At 48.9% G+C, this 16896-nt stretch overlaps 1 protein-coding gene and 1 long non-coding RNA gene across 2 annotated transcripts in view; both read left to right on the top strand.

Moving 5' to 3' along the window:
* Window positions 1-653: 653 nt before the first annotated feature.
* Window positions 654-16896, top strand: part of CBL (Cbl proto-oncogene) — a 34485-nt gene continuing 18242 nt past the window's right edge. The window contains exons 1-2 of the mRNA XM_010723676.4: window positions 654-1053; window positions 5607-5854. Of these exons, the coding sequence (XP_010721978.2) occupies window positions 907-1053; window positions 5607-5854 (395 nt within the window). The 5' untranslated portion in view covers window positions 654-906. The remainder of the gene's footprint in view (window positions 1054-5606; window positions 5855-16896) is intronic.
* LOC146542762 (uncharacterized) lies at window positions 7248-15931 on the top strand. The gene is made up of 2 exons (XR_014879766.1): window positions 7248-7381; window positions 15184-15931. It is a non-coding gene; the product is annotated as an uncharacterized LOC146542762 (long non-coding RNA).

The following is a 16896-nucleotide window of genomic DNA, read 5'->3' as shown; positions in this document are numbered from 1 at the left end:
TGCTCTCCCTGCTCCCACACCCCGGTGCAACGCTGGCCCTGTTACGGAGGGAGATGCCACCATGCCACCAAAGACCACCCCGTGCCTTAGGATGGCACCAGAGATCCGCTTCACTTCGGTTCTGCTTCCACGGAGGGAGCAGAAGCCACGGCCTTCTGTCCCCTGTGCCAGCAGCCTTCACAGTTATGGTCGCTGTGCTGTAGGCCTGGCCGGCACAAAGACACAACCAATTATAAGGTGATGGTACAGCGGGTTCTGGGGGCACACAGGCATGGGGAAGCTCTCTGCCAGAACAGGACACCTCTACTTCCCGCTTTCAACGCTTGTCAATTCTTTATTTGGGGAAAAGGGAAGCTGGTTTTTAGAAAGGGGAAATAATCTCTTGTGCAAGAGCCGCAGAACAGCGCAGAACGGCCGGAGGGCAACGCGCCGCCAGCGGGACCCGTTCCCATGGCAACGCCGCCCCACCCCGCCCGCACTAAACATGGCCGCCGCACCGCCCTCCCGCCGCTCTGCGCATGCTCCGAATCGACGAGGCGGGTCCTGCCGCTCGGCCCTCCGCTCGCCTCCTTCCTACTGGGCGCTGACGCCAGCCAATGGGCAGCGGCTCCTCCCCGGAGGAGAGGGCGGAGCGTGGCGCGCGGAGGGGGCGGCCCGCCAATCAGCGCGCGGCGTGGCCGGGGCGGAGGGCGGAGCGGCGCTGGAGCCGGGCGCCCCCCGCCGCCACCGCCGCCGCCGCCGCCACCGCCCGCGGCTCGCTCTGTCGCCGCCCGCCCGGCCCGGCCCGGCCCGGCCCGGCCCGGCCCGGAGCTCCTCACGGCCGTCAGCCCCGCAGGGCCGCGGCCCGGTGCCGCTCGGGGTGGGGGCGGCTGTGGGCTCTCGGTCGGCCGCCCCCGCGCTGCCCTCATGTCGGCTCCGTTGAAGAAGGGCCCCGGGGGGCTGATCGGGCTGATGAAGGACGCCTTCCAGCCGCATCACCACCACCTCGGGCCGCATCAGCCCGGCGCCGTGGATAAAAAGATGGTGGAGAAGTGCTGGAAGCTGATGGATAAGGTGGGCCCGGGCGGGGGGTGGCACGGGGGGGACTCGAGGGGTGGGCCGGGCTCGGGGGGGGCCGTGGGACGCGATGGGGCGAGGCTGTACGGCGCTGTGCTGCTGTCTGACGGGATGGGGGCATTGCTGGAACAGCACGAAATGCTGTGTAAAAGCCTTTGCAAAAATAGAATCGGATCTAACCATAAGTACCCAAACCTGGCAGTGTGGGAATGGAGGGGGACCTCTCCCAATGCCAGGTTTCGGTGCTGGGGTCGGGCATTCCCCTCGTGTGGCCTTCATACAGCCAGGAAATGGCCGTGGGCACAGCAGGGCGGCAGCCCCCGGCCTGGAGCTGTGGCCCTGTGTGCTGTGGGAGAGATCCTGGTGAGCAGCGCATCGTGGGTTCTCGTGGTGTGCATAGGATGGCCCAGTAAGCGAAGATAATAGAATCATAGAACAGCCTGGGTTGAAAATGCTCATCCAATTCCGACCCCCTGCTATGTGCAGGTCACCAACCAGCAGACCAGGCTGCCCAGAGCCACATCCAGCCTGGTTTTGAATGCTTCCAGGGATGGGGCATCCACAGCCTCCTTAGGCAACCTGTTCCAGTGCATCACCACCCCCTGTGTGAAAAACATAGGTATCGTGGTTGGGCAGGAAATAAAAACATCTGATGTGTTTTTCCCTGTGATTTTGATAATTCTTGTTGCTGTCGAGAGCTGAGGTTAGGCTTGGTGTGCTGCAGACTACAGCGTGTGGTGGATTGTGCTGGATTCAAGGCAGGAGGACAGCCCTGAGGAGCAGCACAGCCTCAGTGCAAAGATCCCAGCTGTCCCTGGGGAATGTCACCCTCCTCCAGGAGCACAGTGCATCTCCCTCCCTCACCCTATTACCCCCTGGGTTTATGCATTTCACCTCTTTTCTCTCTTTTCCATTGCGTTGATGCATGCAGTGTCTGAATCTCCTGCAGTCTGTGCTGTGGAAGGCAGGGTAGATGACTTTCTTCAAGATGTATTAAATGATGCTCATGCCAGGAAATCACTTTGCGTTGGCTGGCTCCACAAAAGGCACAGTTTATGGTTGCAACCTGCTGGGTTTGTGATGAGCTTTGATCACCTTCTGCAGAGAGGGACTGGGATCCAGGGTGAAGTCTTTAGAGAAGTGCCAGTGGCTGCCTCTGACGCACACTGAGGGCATAAGTATAAGGGCTGAGGTGGGAAGACTGGTTTGAAGATGAGCACAGAAATGTGATTCTGTTGGGAATAAATTCAACTTGCAGGCACAACTTGGAGGAAAGCAAATCTTCCTTCTTGCTCCTGTGATATAGAGGTGAATGTCAGTCTGTGTTTGCCTTGATGAGGTGGGCTGTTCTAAGGAAAAGGCTGGCCTGCAGGCACTTAGGTATTTTGGATTGCAGTGGGATGTTTTGGGTATGCATTCACTACAGACCTATGAGAGCCAGCCTTGGCTATCCCCCATCTCCACCAGGAAATCACCAACAGAAAAGCCAAGATAAAGGTACGGTTGTTTGCCCCAAGCTCCTAAGCAATACCTGAAAGCTCTGGCTCTAGGCTTAATTTTTTGAGTCTTAGACAGCTTGTTGTGCAGTGTGATGGGAGCAGGAGGGAGATCTGATGTTGAAAAGCCTCTCTGAGTTCAATTAGCTTTAGTTGTGTAAATGCACACTGAGAGTTGAAAATTTGTGTAGGAAATCTCCAGGCCTTCATACAGTGGTTGTGGATCCAGCGGTGAGAAGGGGCGCGTGGGAGCTATCGAAAGTGGGTTAGTTTTCTGGGCCAATTAAATGAAGATACAGGTGCAAATGAAGAAAAACAACTTGTGTGCATGTTTAATAGATGATGCTTTCCTTGCAGAGATGTGTGCTGTACACACAGTGCGTTCATGGCCTGATTCCTCAGCCTGCATAATGAACAGGGGTTGTCAGCAATCGTGCATCTCTGGTTCTGGATGTGACTGATGAATTTCCTATGCAAGTTGATTCTTGTCCAAATACTTTCCCCATAATGTTCTCCATAAGCTGCCTGATGTACTCCTGCCTTTCAGATTCTTTAACTTGAAGTTCTAATTGTGAGTGCGGGCCGTTGCCCTGATTGCACTCTTAACACACAGCACAGCCCTCTGCATCGCTGTCGTGGCAGTGCAGAAGGATGCACACCTGCACTCAACTAGGTGATATCTGTGCATTTATCTCTGAAATATCAGAGCCCTTGTGAGGATGGGTATGTTGTCAGGCATCTTGTGAGCCTGCACAAACAGCACAGTAAGCAATGCAGTCACTTCCTTGCAGCATCTCGAACCTGGTGTATAGATTGGTTCAAGTGGGAGGAACTGCTTTTCATTTGTTTTTATCACGCTTGCTCATCTTATCACTGTCTTCAGCAAATAAAGCAGCGCTCTGTGTAAGAAAACATATGATGTGTTGGCTGGTGAAATCAACTCTTTGTTTTTTACATGAACAGCTGTAATTGGGAATGGCTTCTTCCAGATGTGGAGGGGCAGCAGCTGATGCAGACCACCTGGACGCATTTCAGGGATTGGTGTTGTGATCCTGAAGCAAGGTCTAAGGGATGCAGTACAGTGCAGTGAGATCTGGCAGAGGAAGATGAGCTTATAGGTAACTCAGCGGCGTGCTGGTGTTACTGAGCTTCTGAAGCTGATACTGAGAAATGCCTCTGTAGGTCACCTTTCTTGCAAGTAGCAGAGAGGCCGGATACAAACGCAGCAGGAGATAAGAGGAGTTTGAGTAGCTTTTCTTGTACTGCTGTCTCAAGGTGAGATGTCATTTCAACAGAACTTGCTCTTAAGGAAAGAATTGTAGCGTTTCTGAGCAGTGCTGGAGAACTGTGCCATGGTGCAGTGGTTCCAGGGGCTGGGCAGGCTCTGCAGAACATCCCCAGCCCACGGCACAGAGCAGAGGTGTCTGTGCTGGAGCCTTTCTACCATCAGACAACAGGTCGGTGGCCCTAGAAGATGGGCTGGCTCCAGCTTCAACGTGGATAGGACATGGGATGGCAAAATGGAGAGCGCAGTGAACTGAGAGGGGTGTTTTGTAGGGCATCCTGTGGGAACTGTGCTTTGCAGGACTTCTGCATGGACGTGTTGGAGTCGCTGCTGAAGTTGGTGCAATACTGACTCACAGGGTCTGCTTCTGTGGCTGGGTGTTTTCCAACTGTTTTCTATTATAGATGACTGAGAGAAGGGCATACTCAGACCTGTGTGCCTATTTAATGTGGCTTCCTCATAAGAACTGCTTTTGCTAAGTTTTTAAGCCACTGTGTAAGAAAACAGCTTCTATGGAGGAAGCGATTTTGCTGCCTGTGGAGCATATTTAGGATCTGCTCGTGCCATGCGGAGAAGCTGGTTTTATCCAGGGGACAAATGTGTTGACTCAGTTTGTTGACGTGGTTCGTTGTAGTGTTCGCAGGCTCCAAGGAAGCAGCAATTGAGGCATCCAAATCAATTGGCTAAGTCAGCTGCGTGACCACCCGTCACTGGTTGAGGATTCCTAACACACGCAGGGGCCATTTTGGTGCTTTAATTTCCATCTCCTCTCAGGGAAGGTCTTCTAGGCAAGCAGTTCTCTAAATGTCAGTCGGATTTTTCTGTTTGTTGATATCCAGGGTGCCCATCTTTTCAGTCCTCCTCAGTCAGCTCGCATTGGAGGCTCTGCTGTAAGTCAGGTGGCAGTGGAGATGGCTCTTAACCCTTCAGGGTTCCTTTTTACAGCCCTCAATGGAAACGTGAAATGCTAAGGCCTTGTTTTAGCCTGAATTTATTTGTTTTACAGCAGTGCTGAGGTGCTTAAGGGAAGCAGGGAACCAGCAGATTGCTCAGGCAGATCTCTAGGTGATCTTTAAGGTCCCTTCCAACTCGAGCCATTGTGATTTCCCAAGGCTTTGTGTTGGTGTTGTCTGCATGAGGACCCCTGTATGTGGCATTGTGCACGTGGCTGTCATTCATAGACCTCATCAGCGTGCATTGGTTTTAGGCTGTCAGATAACTTGCACTTCAACAAAGAGCTTTAGGAAGCTGTATGCCTATTTTGTGCTGGTTTTCTGCTCACATCTGATGGAAGAGGCTGAAGATGGAAGCAGTTATGTAGCAGGGCAGCAGTAAGGAGTACGAGCTGCTTTCTTAGTTCTCCAAGTTCTGAAACTGGGCTCAAAATAGTAGAACAGAATAGCAGAGTTTTGGTTCTTCTTACAACTGACCCACACCAGTAATTTTTCCAGTTGCCATTTTGCCATTCTTTCTCCCTTCTCCCATTCTAGGCAACAAATAACGTTGGCAGTAGTAGGTGGCAAAGAGGCTTCTTTTATTCTGCCCCGTCACAAACTTGTTATCATGAGCCATTGGCAAACATAGTGAAGACTGTATTAAGTTCAGCTTGCATCCTGATCTGCTTTGGTCTCTAGGCTTGCCCAGTGGCTGGGCTCCCTGTCTGAACAAAAGAAATGCGGTTTGTAAGTAACGCAGGATGCTCTGGAAGTGACTGATGACTTGCTTGTTAGTTTTAAGTTTTAAAAATGACTGTTGTTGATGATCCACAGGTGGTACGCCTGTGCCAGAACCCAAAGCTGGCTCTGAAGAACAGCCCACCCTACATCCTGGACCTTCTGCCTGATACCTACCAGCACCTCCGGACCATCCTGTCACGCTACGAGGGGAAGATGGAGACCTTGGGAGAAAACGAGTACTTCCGTGTGTTCATGGAGAACCTGATGAAGAAAACCAAGCAGACCATCAGCCTCTTCAAAGAGGGGAAGGAGCGGATGTATGAGGAGAACTCTCAGCCCAGGTAACGGGGAAAAATGCATTCCAATATTCGTGATGCTAATGTGCTTTAATGAACTGGTGTCTGCTAGGTGACATGTCTGTACATGAGGACAGACTGATGAAATTTAAGGCTAAGTGTAGAGTTTCAAGCAAAATATGCTTGGTTCTAGTGAAATCAGAGTGCAGGGTATGTGTTCAGAGCCTGCGTGGCCCTCGTTGTGTAGCCCAGGTTCATTAGGTGCGTGTGAAGAATAAAGTGTGCTGTGAGAAGGTCTTATTCCTTTCGTAAAGGATGATAAGATTCAGAATAACCTTTCTGGCAGTTTTAGGAAACAGGAGAATGTTTTGTGTTCTGTAGCAAAGCAGTTATCTTTAGGCTTTGTCTGGATCCTGAGGAGTGCTGTGCTGTACTTGGAAGGCTGCATCTTCCCTTCATTTGGCTTTAAGGGGAGCTAGGGTGACTTAAGGGAAGAATACAGCTTTGGGAAACATTGATCTTATGCATTTGTCCAACTGCTGGCAGCGAGATGTGATGGACGGAGGCATACAAAGCGTGCACTTGTCATTTAAAAGTCATTTCAGCTTTTTGCAGCAGGCACTGAATTAAGAAACAGTGGAAAAAAAAAAAAGTGAAACAACCCAGTAGCTGAACGTAATTGCTCTGGGGAGAATATGTGGTTAACGCCCTGGCAACTACTTGCTTGAATTACTTTGGGGTGAAGAGAAAAGAGAAGTGCTGGCACATGTTTCTGGTATATATTGAACTCTCTGTAGCATATTCTATAATGCTGAACTCCAGCAAGTCTGTTGGAGTGGCTGTAGAAGCTGCTGCTCATGCTGTTTGATTTCTCATTGCCAGTGATGAAGAAGGACTTAAGAAATACAAATCTCTTTTAGAGTTGCTGTTTAGCATTGCTTTGTCTATCGGATGAGACTTGCAGTTACCTTGCTGGAGACGGGGCTTGAGAGTGCACATATGGCATCTTCACGTGCTCTGATTGTCTCCTTTGGAAGAAGTTTAGTTTTCTGTGTAAACCCACAGCAGCTGAACTCTGACCCTCCTGCTTATTTGACTGGATTGTTCTTTGAGATGGTGACAGATGGATGATCATTGGAGGTGGTGACTTTACAGCACAACAGGTTGCTCCTAAAATATCTAAAGTAGGAGTTACTGCTTACGGTTTGTATGTTGCTGCCACGTAATACGGGTGATGCTGTTTTCTAGAACGTTCACTGTTGCCTCCAGAAATACCTGAGGGTTTGTGGAGCCCTTCAGGGTTTGTCTGATGCTTGTTCTGGTTGGCTGTGCGTGTGTTGTGATCTGCCTGTCGTCAGTGTGGAGCATCTGATGAGCAAATGGAGGACAGCAGGTTCAATAGTAGGTTCAACTTCCCCCCTCCTGTCCCTTGGTGTTTCAGAGGGAAGCAGAGAAATGTTTTTGGAGAGTTAACCATCCTGGAAAAGCTCCTCGTTCCATCTGCGCTCAAACAAACCGCTAAGAGGAGCAGGAGGATCCAAATGAATGAACTCAAAGAGGATTCCATCGCAGGTGACAGGAGTCTCTGGTGATTTGCTAATTGTGCCATTTATAAATAAACGATTTACCAGAGAAGCAACTGCTGTGAGACTTACAGACCTAAGTGTGAAAGCAGAATCACATCCCAGCTGGTGTCGTGGCATCTCCTGCTTTGTGCTCAGCCCAGGAAGCAGCAGTTACTGTTTTGGCACAGAGGGCAAAATACGTTTATCCTGGGGCTGGTAACAAGAGTGGTAACCTTCTCAATTCTCTAATTTGTTGTAGAGAAGAAAGAGGGTGTGCATGTGAACCATATACCAGTTCAAGAGATAGCTCTGCCTAAAGAATGCTGCTGCTGGTTCAGCTGTAGGGAATCTGCTAATTGCTGCACTTCCAGCATCTGTGCAGCCTTTTGGAAGCTGGTAACTCAATGCTGTTCATTTGTTTCTTCTTAAATTGACTAAAAAGAAACGTTGCCATCAGTGCACCTTTTGATTTAAAAGGTAAGATGTTCTTACCTTGTTCGGAGTTGAAGACAAAAGTGGTGTGGTTTTTTTTTTCCTGTGTGTTTCTTTTTTTTTTTTTTTTTTATGTCTGTAAGCATGAATGAGTTCAAATATCCAAAGCGTGGGAGAAACTTTCTGGAAGCTTGTCAGCATCCTGCAGAGCAAACAAATATAACTCGAATCTGGTATTCATTGCAAGCATACTCATGGCAGTGTGTGTGTGCATATGTATGTACATATAAAAAATCTGTCTTGATCTTATGTAAGCTCACTGCTAAAGTTAGTCTACAGTGTTTTGAAAACATGCCTTTAAAAATCTAATTTGGTGTACTGAATAATCACTTTTTCTTGACTTTTTCTGGCTTTTTTTTTTTTTTCTGTTGTCCTTGAAGCTTCTTTCTTCCTGTCTTCCAGATTTAGCATTCCATTTGTTTCCTGTTGTGTACGCCGTTGTTTTCCTCCCCCCAGAATCTCTTGATGTAAAGCAAATGCACTGTTGTGACATTTGCATAAGTAGCGTGCAAACCTTGCAGGTGTTTGCTGCTAGCAAACGTGTCAGCCATTAGAAATGCCCAGAGTGTCTGAGGCTGTGGGAGCAGATTTGTCTTCATACTTGAGCATCAAAGCGACCAAAGCTGTTTTTCTTATTTCTCAATCTCTTTGTGCCTTTGCTCGTACTTTTCACAGACTCTCCTGCACATCCTTCTGCAGTGGGCTGAGGCAGAAGCGGAGCAGAGCTGCAAGGAGCACCGTGTCTTATGGCTGCCCATAAGAGCTGCATGACACCCCTCCGAGCTGCAGGATGTGTGGCAGGCAGTGTCAGTGCTGTTCTGAGCAGGCTGCGTGGGAGCACAGCACGGATGCTGCTCGGGGTTTGCCGTAAGGCTGACTTAGTTTACAATCCACAAGCAGAAATAAGGTTGCGTTTGGACGTCGGAAGGTGTGTTTGTGCAGAGCACAACACAAGCCTTGTTTGAAAGTCAGAATAACACACCAAGAGCAGGGTTAGGACAGCCTCGTATGCTCACCCGCTGTACTACGGATGTGGGTGAGTCTTTGTTCCTTCAGTTTTAGTCCAGCTGCAATGGTAGAGCTGTTAAACGCTCTCCTGTGTCATACCTCAACGGTCAGCTTGCTGACAGCATCCCCCTTTGGGCTGTCCTTGTAGTTCACACACTGCTATCAGCCCCCAAGGCTTCCTTTCTGTCCGTGGGCAGTGTGGTTGGGTGTAGTCATTCAGCCGACACTGCTACCAACTTCCACAAAGCCATCCTGCAGTTGTTGCAAGGGGAACTTGCTTGTTTATTTTATTAGTAGAGCTTTAAAGATAACTATTTAAATTCTGCTTTAGGTCGCTTGTGTTTCTATTTAAAAATCAGCACTGTTAAGGGTGCTGTGTGTGCACTTCCTGACTAATTGAGTGTGCGTGGTAACTTCTTGCTTCTGCTTATAGACTGAGTAGGCACGTAGCTGTGCTTCAGTGTGGTGACTTCTGAGCAGGTTTTCTTTTTTAGCAGAGGTGCAGTGTTACTCTGAGCACTGACTGTTGGCTGCCTGTTGTGCTTGCCCTCGCTAAATGGGCTCTTTGGTCTCTAAAATCAAACTGGTGTTTGAGAATCTGCTGGGCTACAAAGTTAAATTGCAGGGTTTGGTATTGGGGTCCAATTGTATTTCAGGAGCTGATCTATCATTCTTGATGTTTTTTCGTGGGCTGGAGGTGAGGTGTGTGTAACCAGCAGCGTTGTTGAGGATGCAAACATTTCTGAAACTGCTGGCTTGTATTCTTCATAGACCCCAGTGCTTCCTGACACAGGAGGTATTTAAGACTTGTTAAAAATGAGGAAGCAAACCACCCAGAAGTGAAGCTTGTCTGCTATACAGCCAAAGCAGCGCAACAGGAGCAGTTCTGTACAGGATACCCAACAGGTCAACACACAAAGGACCTGTAGTGGGAACCCTCTCTTACTTGGGAGAGGACAAATTAGGGCAAAGAGTCCCATTTTCAGTCATGAATCAGCTTTACTGAATATGTTAGAGCGTCTGCCGTAAGGGGAAACTCAGATAAGTTGTTTCCTGAAGCAAATCAGACCATTGTGAACGTTTCCACGTGAGAATTGAGTCAGTGGGTGGGGGCAGGTGAAGGGAGAAGTAATTACTCAGGATATCGACTGATTGTTTAGGAAATGGCACGAATGATTTTGTCAAGCTGAGCTGGCACGCTCCGATAAGCAGTTAACAAAATTAATGCATCTGTAGATGAGAAAATGGGCTTGGACAGGGAGTAGCATAAACCCTGCCTGAAACAAGGGAAGTTTTGGGAAGCTGTCTGTGTTTAACTGTTGTCTTCCTGACAGAAGGGATGCTGGCTCAGCAGGATTTCGTATTCTTCTCCAGCTCCAGTATTGGAGACCGATTTACACAGGAAAAAGCTACCGGGATTTAATGTGTACTCAAAATGACCGTGTGTGTCCCTCGGGGGGAAGGAAATGCGTGAAGAATGACTTGGAAAAAGAATTGGAATGTAACAATTCGGAAAGCATTGGTGCGGTGCCATGACCCAGGAGAGCCCTCCGGAGGAGGTTCTGCTCCGATCACGTATTTGGGAGTGTTTGCACACCCACTCACACACACACACACACACACACACACTGTGAGCTGGTCCTCCTGCTGCTGCTCCCTTCCAACACAGCAAAGGCTTTTATTTATTTATTTATTTATTTATTTATTTATTTATTTATTTATTTATTTCAAAACAAAACCCACTAGTGTGAAGTCTACATCTGCATTTAAATTAGAACATCTTAAAGAAAAGAGCAGGCTCCAAAGCTGCCCACAAGAAAGGTTTCCTTGCCAGGCTCCAGCATATGAGCGCTAACTAACTGCTTATTACCCAAGGAGAAATTCATTATCATTTAAATGTTGTTGGGGAGAGGAATGTGAATTATTTCTCTTTAACTCTGCTTTAAACTGCTAGTTGAGGTGATAATTACGGAACTCAGATAGGGCTTCCTATCACTGGCATAAGCTTGCATTCATTTTCTTTTGGTCAGAATTTTGTACCTCTGTCTTGAAAATCTGTTTATGGGCCAAGGTAACCTTCCAGCTTATTGCACAGTGGGGAAGTAAACTTTTATTCTTCTCAGAGCCTATAAAAGTGTAGAGCTTTATGCAGGGCCAGCTCTGCACGCTCCCATGGTGGATGGTGGTCCTGCAGTTCAGTCAGGAGGAACGACCACCAAAAATGTGGAGGGTTCCCATGGTGGCCAAGTGTCATTTTGCTTCTTGGCAACCGTGCTGTGTTCGTTGGGTGCTCAGCTTGTGTGCACAGGGCCAGGCTGTTGTTTTTGGGGTCTCAATGGGTTTGAAGAGGGCTGTAGTTGGGGCTCTGCTGGCAAGCAGCGCTGCATTGCACGGAGCTTTGCAGGACTGAAGGGCAGCAGTGACGCAGCTCCGCTTGCTGAGGTCGCAGCACCTTCAGCACCGTGGGTTTTGTGAGGGAAGCCTCAGAACTGCAGGATGGATCAGCTGTTTTTGTAGCTCTATAAAGAACGAAACAGCAAAGCCTGCACCCATTTAAACCAAAAAGTGAGTTGGAAGTGAAACTTGTACAAACAAGTCACGATAAGCGTGTTGCTTGCTTCCTTTTTCCCAGACAAGCACCTCCACAAAACCGAGGTGGTTTTAGCAGAGTCTGAAAAAAAAGCAGTGAATTCCCTGCTGGGAGATGCCTGCATGCTGCTGGTGCTGCGTTTTGCAGGTCAGGGCTGAGTGCTGCTGCAAAAGGTGACTTCTGTTGAACTAGCAATAGTTAAGTGGAATTTCATTCACTTCCTGTGTTGCAAATTTTGTTGAAAGTAGTTCCGTTGTAGCTATTTTTAAAACTCATCACTGTGCATAGAGGGCTCCGAAGCTGTTTGAGTTATGAAAGTCAGCTTGGGAGCACCTCGAGCATTCCCACTTGCTGCTGGTTGTGCGTGGTGCTTTGTGCTGACACGAAGATGAGAACCTGGTGCAGTTGTTCCTTCTGGGACCAGGTGCAGCCACCTAGCTGCCCAAATGGGCTGGAGCTGCTGCTGGTCGGTGCGTAGCTGCTAACAGCTGAAATGCATCTGTTACACGATAACCTCGTGCCTTTGTGGTTTCTGAAACGTGAGTTTGACTTATTGGTGAGTTAAAACAGGCTGACTTTTCAAACTCTTACATATATAAAGTAGTTGTATTTTTTTTTTTTCCTATCTGGCTGTTTGCAGGACCCCAAGAGCTGTGGTTTCATTATTTTCCTAAGTCCTGAAGCTTGTGCTTCCATTTATCCACATGGGTACAAACCTACTTGATGAGTGTCACCCTGAACGTAACTACACATTGACTTCAGGAATGAGAGAGTAGGAAACTTGGATTTCCATAGCTGTAATTCCTTGCAGCAGCACTTAGTGGACAGTATTCTTCAATAATGAGCACGTGATAAAGGATTTTAGATTCTCCATTCCAGTTTCCAGCACTGCCTGTGCTTCAGCTGCCTCGCCTGTAAAATAAGGTAAATCACTGGGATTTTTTGCCTCTAGGAAGCCCAATATGATCTCATATTCAGAATCACAGAATGGCCTGGGTTGAAAAGGACCGCAGTGCTCATCCAGTTCCAACCCCCTGCTGTGTGCAGGGTCACCAACCAGCAGCCCAGGCTGCCCAGAGCCACATCCAGCCTGGCCTTGAATGCCTGCTGTGGGGCATCCACAGCCTCCTTGGGCAACCTGAAGCATGCCCAAGTCCTGAAGGAAGCCTTGTCCATCAGCAGGGTCACTAGCATATGATTACAGAAAAACAACCATTAATTGCTCTACTACTGAAATAATCACAGTGTGCTGGCAGCTCTGTGTGGTCTCTCCCCTGGGGTGCAGCCGTACAACTGCAGTGCTGTGGGTCGAATCGGACCTTGAGTTGATTATAAAAATGCCCTTTTTTTTTTTTTCCAGCAGCAGCAGCAAGGAATAGTGCAGCCATCAGAGTGCTTTACTTCACTTGAACTGAGCAATCATCTCCTTTCCAGGCCACCACAGTGATGCAGAATTTCTAAAGAAAGGGAACTGTGTGTGGGAGCTGCCCTAGGTGCGTGTGTTATTCTGGGGAAACACAATCAGAAACTGCATCATCTCCCTTAGGAGCCCTGACTTGCAGTCAATGGGCTAGTGTTAGCTGTCAGACACTCCCACATCCTCTCTAATGCTTTTTTTCCTTAATTTTTCATCAGACTCAATAAGCGTGCTTTGCTTTCTTAAAAAACACTCACCAGTCATTTGTCATTTCTCCATGGACTGAGATTGCATTTTGTGTTTCGGGTCGTGCCCCTTCAAACAGCCAAGTTTGCATATGGAGAGCCTTCTCTTCAGTTTTGAGTAGGATGGTTTTACTGAAACTTAGGTGCTCTGATTTGAGTTTTTTACCCTCTTGATTTTCATCATTGATTTATAACTGAGCTCAGCTAGCTGATGATCTTTATGAAATAACAGCATTGAATTTTGTTTCAGGGCTGAGGTGAAGGGGTGGCTGTCTTCTTCCCTTGAAGAATGTTTGCTAAAAGCAGCCTGTACCTAAAGATGCTGAGCGTTGCTCGTGCAGCCCCCCTGCTCACATCAGCAGGAATGCAAATAGAAAATCCCTCTGGAAATTGCCTTAGATAAGAAATGCACACAATAACTTCCAAACAGTTGGAGCGTTTTGTAGTTGTCCGTCTCATGGCAGCTCTGCGCAGCGCTGTGTGCAGCAGGCTTTGCACGGAGCAGCTTTGCAGCCCCAGCGCTGCATCAGGGCATGTTGGTGCAGTACTGAGCCAATGGAGGAGGAGCAGGATCATCCCATGCCCGTTGGTTTGCTGAGAAGTAGCTGAGAGATGTTGGAAGGCAGTGACAAACCTCTGGCTGGCACTGATGGAAGAGGCAGCGCTGCCTTCACGTTGCCTCGAGGTAAGGCTGATGTAGTCCTGAGCCCGCGAGATGCTGCGTGATTGTAACGTGGATTAATTGAACTAATTGCATCACTGCAGCAGCAAGAGGCAACGCTGAGATTAGAGCGGTCCTCCGCAGTTAATGGCTTTGCAAGACCGAGCCTGTACGGAGGAAAAACGCTTTGTCCAGCAAACAGGAAACTGGAGGAGAGAGCTCTGCTGGGCTCTGGGGGAGGGAGCAGCCCTGGTGTGCCTGGAAGTGCCCGGCTGACCTCCGGGCTTCCGCTGCAATGCGTGGAACCCAGCAGGAAGGAAGCAGCGACCGCAGCGCCGGGGGACGCAGGGATGGAGCCCGCACAGCCAGCAGCCTGCAGCTGAGCAGGGCGGTGACAGCCTCCCCAAAGGCACTGCTGCACACCACCATCGCTGGAGCCCTTGTTGCTGTGAAGGCAGCACGATGCTCAGAGCGTAACCGCAGCTGAGGAAGCCCTGTCGGTGTTGCTGGTTTGCTGCTGCCTGTTAATGGCCCCATGCTAAAGCTGCAGGTGTTTCTTAGCAATGTGTTTGGTTACTGCATCGAGTGGAAAAGTGTTGGGTTTCCACCCTTTCGTTCTTTTTGTGTGCGGTTGATTCTGTGCTTGCGATTTTTGCATGTGTGTGTGAAGCTGCTGGCAGGGAACATGAGATCCCACCCAAACGGAGCTGCTGCTCTGCCTCCAGACCCAACCGCTGCGCAGAGACGTGCTGCGCTTCTTTAGAAGCTGCTGCAGGTGTTGCCTTCAGCTCGTTGCAAGCAGCCAGGAGAGCCCATTGATGTGGCCTGTGCTCCCTGGGTGAGGTTCTGACAGATGCCTGTGGCAGGTGCTGAAGTTCCTCTGATGGCCTGTGGGATTTAAGTGCCAAGCTGTGGCTGGTGGAGCTCTGGGACAGCACTTGGTAGCAGCCTTTGTGTTCTCCCAGCAGCTTGGTAGGGGCCCTGCTAAGAAACACAGAAGGAACCTTGCAGGTCTGTGGCCAAAAAGATTGGAGATTTTATGACCTAAATTGCTTAAATGTTCTTTGAAAACACTGCCACGTTTTGTGGGTGAACGCTTGTTTCTGTTCAGCTACAGAGGTGAGGACAGCTGCTGATGTTACTAAAATAAAATACCATCACAATCACTAAGCACTGAAATGCCAATGAAAATGTGATAACAGGCTGTAAACATCACTGCAACTGCAAGCATTCACTTGGTCTGTATTCATTTACGAATGTATAATGTGGCTTGTTCAAATAAAGCAGCATGCTTCTTAAAGGGAATGTGATTTAGCACAGGATTGGTAACTGGTTGCTGTATGCAAGCTGATTTCTAACCTAGAGCCTTCTGTAATCTGCTATTCTTTGTTTGCAGCCCGTGCTCTTCCTGTTTTTGCTTACAGAAGATAGGACTCAATATTTGCACAAAAAGATGGCAACTTCAACCTGAAGCCTGAAAGTGTTCAGGCCTTAGAAACCTTTCTGCAAAGCCCGTGTCCCGCAGTGTGTGTGTGTGCTGTAAAGTCATCATTTGTTCATCTACACCGAAAGCTGCTGAAGGAAGTTGTCCTTCTGTCTGCCTGCTGGGCTCAGCTCGGTGCAGGCACTTCCTGAAGCACAGCGAGAGGAGAGAGCTCACACACAGAGCTGAGTGAGCACACACAGGAATGCAATTTGTCTCCTTGCAGTGCGCCCACTTGCTTTTTGTCAGACGGTGCCCTTGTTCCTGCAGCTTGTTTCTCACCCCATCACGCCCAGCCTTGGGAGTAAACACCTGAAATGATGCTCCATATACTGCTGAGTGCTGGAGGTGTTCACTCCAAGCAGGATTGGGAACTTTTCACAAATCGGCCCTTTTTCACACGTTGGAGTGCTGGAGGACCTCGGTGCCTTCAGGCTTCTGCTGCTGCGGGACGTGGGATCTCACAGCAGTGTGTCGATGCTGCTTCACCTGCTGAGGTTGCATGAAGACATTGCTCCCTAAAGCATTCAAGAAACCCTTCAGCATTTTCTACAGACTGCTTCCACGTCAGCTCACGCCTCTGTTTTTATAAATGGAGTGGATACAAATTCCACTTCTCCTTTGTTGCTCGAGTTGGGATTAAATGGCTTGCAATAGCGTGGTCTTTGCTTTTTCTCTGTGTTCTGCCATAAACTGTCATCTGGTCTCGTTCTGTGAAGAAGAAGAATTTTGGGAGGGGGCTGCAGGAGCAGGCTATGCAGCTGGAACCTTCCGTTGGCAATTATTTGAATGTTTGCTAACCAAACACAGTGAAAGGATAGAAGGAACACAACCTGTGTGCATCCAAAGGGTTGAGCTCACCATTAAATCATCTCCCCTGTAGGATGAGGGATGTGTCCCCTAGCCTGAGCCTGCCTTTGGTAACGCAGAGGTGCTCGTCTGCTCCTGGAAGGAGGAATGCACCATTTGAAATGAGCTTACACTGATATTTACAGGCGTGATTCTGATCACGTGGAGATCTTTTAGCTGGCTGTTTGGGTGCATTTCACTGAGTTGTTTTCTCTTACACACTGGATCCTGGGTAGTCTTTTAGTGATACGTAAGCTTTCCTAAAGCAGGTGGTGGGGAATGGCACCAGCACTTCAAGGTGGGAAGCAGAGGAAGCAGTGTGACTGGGAATTGGGACAGCAATGGACTGGGGGCTTCCAACATCACCTCTCCTGGGAGCTGATGAAGGTGAACGACAGAGACAGCTTTTAATTCAGTGTTTGTAGGATCAAATCCAACGTTTGCTTTATAATACTCACATTTTGGATGGGCTGATGAACTGAGCAGCCTCCAGAAGAGCTTCTGGGTGGTTTTACTTCAGTCGGTTTTCAGCACCTGGTGATATTGGGCATGGATAAAATAACACCAACCGGAATCTTGTGGTGTAAGCACTGCTGAGACGCAACGTATGCATGAAAACGTAGGGTGAAAACTGCTGCCAAAGGAGCAGCTGAGCTTTGCAGCCTGCAGACTGTTGTGTCAGCCTGCTTGGTGTCCCACCAGCCTGTGCCTGTGGCGGTCAGTGAGGTCTCCTGACCAGACCCAGTGTGACCAGAGGAGAAGCTGTCCTTCCCCATG

Source organism: Meleagris gallopavo, chromosome 26, assembly GCF_905368555.1.
Source record: "Meleagris gallopavo chromosome 26, MGAL_WU_HG_1.1, whole genome shotgun sequence".
Taxonomy (NCBI): domain Eukaryota; kingdom Metazoa; phylum Chordata; class Aves; order Galliformes; family Phasianidae; genus Meleagris; species Meleagris gallopavo.
This window is presented reverse-complemented; position numbering and strand designations above follow the sequence as displayed.